The sequence below is a fragment of the Saccostrea cucullata genome, unplaced genomic scaffold, assembly GCF_032062105.1.
Source record: "Saccostrea cucullata isolate Sc308-1 unplaced genomic scaffold, CSIRO_AGI_Scuc_v1 ctg7969, whole genome shotgun sequence".
Lineage (NCBI taxonomy): Eukaryota > Metazoa > Mollusca > Bivalvia > Ostreida > Ostreidae > Saccostrea > Saccostrea cuccullata.
The window spans coordinates 25,195-29,943 of record NW_026927563.1 but is presented as its reverse complement, the minus strand read 5'-3'; the positions used below and the strand labels follow the sequence as shown (position 1 = coordinate 29,943).

The 4,749-nt window shown below is 37.2% G+C and overlaps 1 protein-coding gene across 1 annotated transcript; it reads left to right on the top strand.

Annotated features, from left to right (window-relative positions):
* Window positions 1-6: 6 nt before the first annotated feature.
* LOC134274780 (fatty acid-binding protein, heart-like) lies at window positions 7-3,935 on the top strand. The gene is made up of 4 exons (XM_062757011.1): window positions 7-15; window positions 1,680-1,849; window positions 2,885-2,998; window positions 3,562-3,935. The coding sequence occupies exons 2-4, from the start codon at window positions 1,727-1,729 to the stop codon at window positions 3,610-3,612; spliced, it is 288 nt and encodes a 95-aa protein (XP_062612995.1). The 5' UTR covers window positions 7-15; window positions 1,680-1,726; the 3' UTR covers window positions 3,613-3,935.
* Window positions 3,936-4,749: the final 814 nt, after the last annotated feature.

The following is a 4,749-nucleotide window of genomic DNA, read 5'->3' as shown; positions in this document are numbered from 1 at the left end:
ACTTAAAAGAAATCGGTAAGTGTGTTTTTTTTTGTATCTTGAAATTCTCCCTCATCATCTTCAGCCCAAGGCTCCGTTGACCTTGTATCTATCGGGGCGTGTTCCGTTGCCTCGTCATCAGCGATCGATAGCACGAAGGCTTTGGTTTTACAGATGAATCAGAGACAAGTCTGCTACATCTTCCATAGCCAAGGGTGACGATCCGCTCCTTTCGATCCTCTAAATTTGGCTGAAAAGAGGAGAAATCTTCACCATTGCTTGCGAAGAGAGTCTGCTAGTGTTTTAATACATATAGGCCCTACTGGAGAATGGTTTCTAAAAATAGAATCATAGATACATGTGATTTAGTACCAGAACTATGTTTATATCTCACAGGCGGATTAGGGAGAAGGGTAACTTGAATCCCCCTCCCTTCCCTTTGTGTCAAAAATATACATAAGTTTTAATAAATCATTGTGTGTATGTGACTTTGATCCCCTAACCCTTTGCAAGATCTCTGGATCCGCCAGTATATTTGGTGCTTGGTGAAAAACAATTTAAATGGAAGACCGAGAGGGACATAAAATATACTAAATATTGCTGTTTTGGAGGTCAACTTAATGATTGAGTACAATATCTTAGGTCATCCTATTTAAATGTATTCAGGCAAAACTCAAGACCGAGCCGATCCTGATCTGAATCACACGGACTAAGCCTAGCAGTTGAGTTTAGTGGTATACATACCGGGGTCGATCTTGAGTCGCAGGAGGTCGGGTCAACGAACCCAGACCGCTTCATATTATACTAGGGTTTTATATCTAACTGCATCTGTTTTGTAATTTATTTGTCAAAGTCTGTATTCAAACTGGTAAATCCTGTTAAGTTTTCCGGAACTACTGAATAAATGGGATGAATATCATATACTCTAGATAACGACCGCCAGTATAAATTATGTAGTAAATAAGGAGGAAATTTATATGAAATGATGCAGTTAGAAAAAATTACCAGAAGAAGACAAACTATTGGCATTAATGTCAAAGTGTAGATAAGAATTAGCATTAAATACGTACGGTACAATTTCAACTGTACGTATGACAAACGAGATGATTTCATTTTTTCCATCGTCAACTTTCTTTATATTTATGTAGTTACAGTAATATCCCACTCACACCTGCATTTAATGTTTACATCTCCCAACTAAATCGATTCTCATGAACATGCTTAGATTAAAATAAGTTTTTTAAACCGATGCAGGTTACTAACAGATAAATTGATGTTACATGGATTTTAACAACCTCAATAAAAGTCAACATTAATTTTCCTAAATTCTGTTGTCTTTATAATGACCTTGTTAGCAAAATACATGTACATTATATATTTGGCCTTCGTTTTATACAGAATTTGACTACGGTTACAATGTTCGTCTTTCTGATCTATACATCTATACCAGCTCACGGTGAATGTGACCAATCAACAGGGGTTGCTTACTCCCTCCAGGCACCCGATTCCACCTCTATCTGTATTACCGCTACATGTATTTGGATATTATTTTAGAAGTTTTATCGCTGTTTCTTATCTTCATCCTTTTGAATTTTATATATTCAAATGACGAATGGATAAAAATTGCAATTATTTTATGTATAGTAATGATATCTCTATACAATTACACACGCTAGAAAAATCAAACATTTTTTTTCTAGGTGTGAACTTTGTGCTCCGGAAGTTAGCTGCGGCCGCCAGTAGCACTATGACGATCTCGGTGGAGGATGGACAGGTGCGGATCCACACCAAGGGACCCAAAGATTCCGACCATAAATTTCACCTGGATACGGAGGTGGAGTCCAGCGATCCTCAGGACAACCCAATGAAGGTAACAAAATCATGTTACAAAAAGAAAGGTGGCAGAAAAGAGGGGGCTAAAGGGGCAGAGTATCTGTAGCGGAGCTAAGGAGGAATGGGATTTGTCATGGGTAAAAATCATGCAGTGTCTAGCATTGATTTGGATAGAAAAATCATTATTGAGGACGTAAGGATATAATTCAAATAAAGTTATAAGAATAGGACTACCCCACTAGGCACACATAGCCTCTTTCCTACATAAATTGTTATGACTACTGACCATTTTACTATATCGAGTAATGATCCATGTTTTCTAAAGAGAGGACCGTGTTATATTTAAGGAATAACTGTCTTATTTTTCGAATTCATGAAGTGATCAATGGATTGGCTTGTGTGATAATTTGCATAAACGCCGAAGGCGTTTATGCATAAAATTATCACACAAGCCAATCCATTGATCATCTTCATGAATTTGAAAAATCTGACAGTTATTCCTTATATTTACATGCTTTGATTCCGCCAATCCACGGGCTCCAAGCTTGCTTCTCTCTAGGTGTTGTCCCGCCCTGCACGTGGTTTTTTTGGAACCGCGCCAAAACATTCATGAGGAAATCAATTACATTTACAATTGGTAATTTTATCTCGGGAAAAGACATTGGAAATGTAAATATAAGGGTTTCAATATCACATTTCTTTAACATGTTTAAATGAATAAACCGAGATAGATTCCCTTTCCCTAGAAATCCAGCTGCAAAATGTGTGATTTAAAAAGTACCATGTAAAAAGATTTATTCTTTGTAAATATTAGTATTTGTTAACTGTACAATTTTGCAAATTTAAACATCAATTTCCTGAATAACTCCACTTCTCTGTCTGACACTTACAATGTTATTTCCTCTCGGAAGGCAGTCGTTAGGTGGACTGAGGGTAAATTAGTCACACATTCCATGCCGACAGTGGGGTCAAAGGCCAAGGAGACCAAAGTAACCCGAGAGGTGGTGGACGGGCAGCTGATCATGGTAATCATTACAGTTATAAAACTAACTAACACTCTAACACGTTACAGGCTACAGTGACCTGGAAAGACGGGAAACTAATAACAGAGGCCAAACCGACGGAAGGGTCAAAGGGCAAGGCCACCCGCGTGGAGAGAGAGTTGGTGAATGGGGAACTTCTTATGGTAGATATTAGCTCCGCTTACCCAAGTCTGCATGCACGTGTACACGACAAATAAATGCAATTTTGTACTTTAAACATGCATGCCTGTCTGCTTTTTTGCTTTTTTAAAAGGGCTGGGAGGGCATATTTTATTAAATCAAGACTTTGGGTCACTTTTTATTTGGGGGGAGGGTGGTGAAAACAATGCTTACTGTTTTTAAAAAATTATAAACGAATTAGTCATGAAATTAATATAAAGATATTTCCATATTTAACTGAGAATTATAGGCATTAACATGTATAATATATGTATCATTTATGCATTGTCAAGAACACTTTAATCTGCATTCCCCAGTTAGTTGCTTGTAATTGCCTCCTCAAATGCTTCCGAGATACATGTACGCTCGTATGTAACGTTGAATATAAGAATGCGATACAACAGTCACCATCTGTATACTAATGATATATACGAAGTACCATATGTTGTATATTCATTTATCTTTTTAACACTGACTCATAATGCCATCTTCTTCCTTCTTTTAGAACTTTGAATAATGACTTCATTTTTTTTTCTTTTTATTGTAGACAATTTATGTCAACAACGTGGTGTGTCGACGAATCTTTAAGAAGAAATGAGATCCGCCACTTTCCCCTGCACAGACTAGATTTGCTCAGTATTACATTCGTCACATTTCTATTGTATTGACCATTATCATGACATTACTACATTGTGTCTGGACCATGTACATGTATCCAAGCTGATATTCAGCCTGGGTGATTATGTTTTTGTTTGTGTATGGTTGGTTGTTTTTGTGGTTTTACAAAACCAGCAAACGAGCGTCAGTCTTTCTATAGAGTACCATAAAACGTGTTAAGCTATTGACAGTTTTATAATTGTTTATGAGGACCAACAAATTGTTATATGCTTGACAAGAAATCTAATAAACAAGTCTTATCGAGGCTGTGTTTTATCTTTATTAGGTGACGGTTACTGAGCTTTATAACTAAACACGTGTATGAGTGCCACATTACTACACATAGTAGCCTCATACACATGTAGGTGCTTGACCCCCCATCCCCACCGTGTTACGTACAGAAGGTTTTTTTAATTACTTTTTTGAATAAAATATTTTTTCTGTGAAACATTCACAAAGTATGACTGAAAAATTTTAAAACATAGCATAAAAACTGACTAGATTAGGTCTCATTTCTGAGTAACTATAAGCCATATGTTGATCAAACTTGCATGGATTATTCATCTAAGAATGTGCACTACGAGGCTTGCTTCGGACCTCGGTTTATACGGTCTCATCCGAAGGACTGGTCTCCACGTCCCACAGTGGAATTCGACAACCAGGAAATGTAGGTCAGATTTAGCGTCCGAAGCAAGTCTGGTAGTTTACATCCTAAGATGTACCGACTTGCATGGATGGTACATATTAGGATGCATACTACCAGACTTACTTCGGATGCTGAATCTGACCTACATTTTCTGGATGAGTGAACAGATTAAAGTTTTTGGTGCATGTTTCATTTCAAAGTTACGACTAAACTTGCACGGATAATACATCTGAGGATGCATACCACAGGCACTTGTTTCTGTAATAAATTTTTGACCCATAGTACAACGTGTTGTTATTATACTACCGGGTCAAAAATTTATTACAGAAACAAGTGCCTGTGCTTCGGAGGCTGAAACTGACCTATATTTTCCGGATGAGTGAACAGGTTAAAGTTTTTGGTGCAGGATTCATTTCTAAGTAAATATTATCT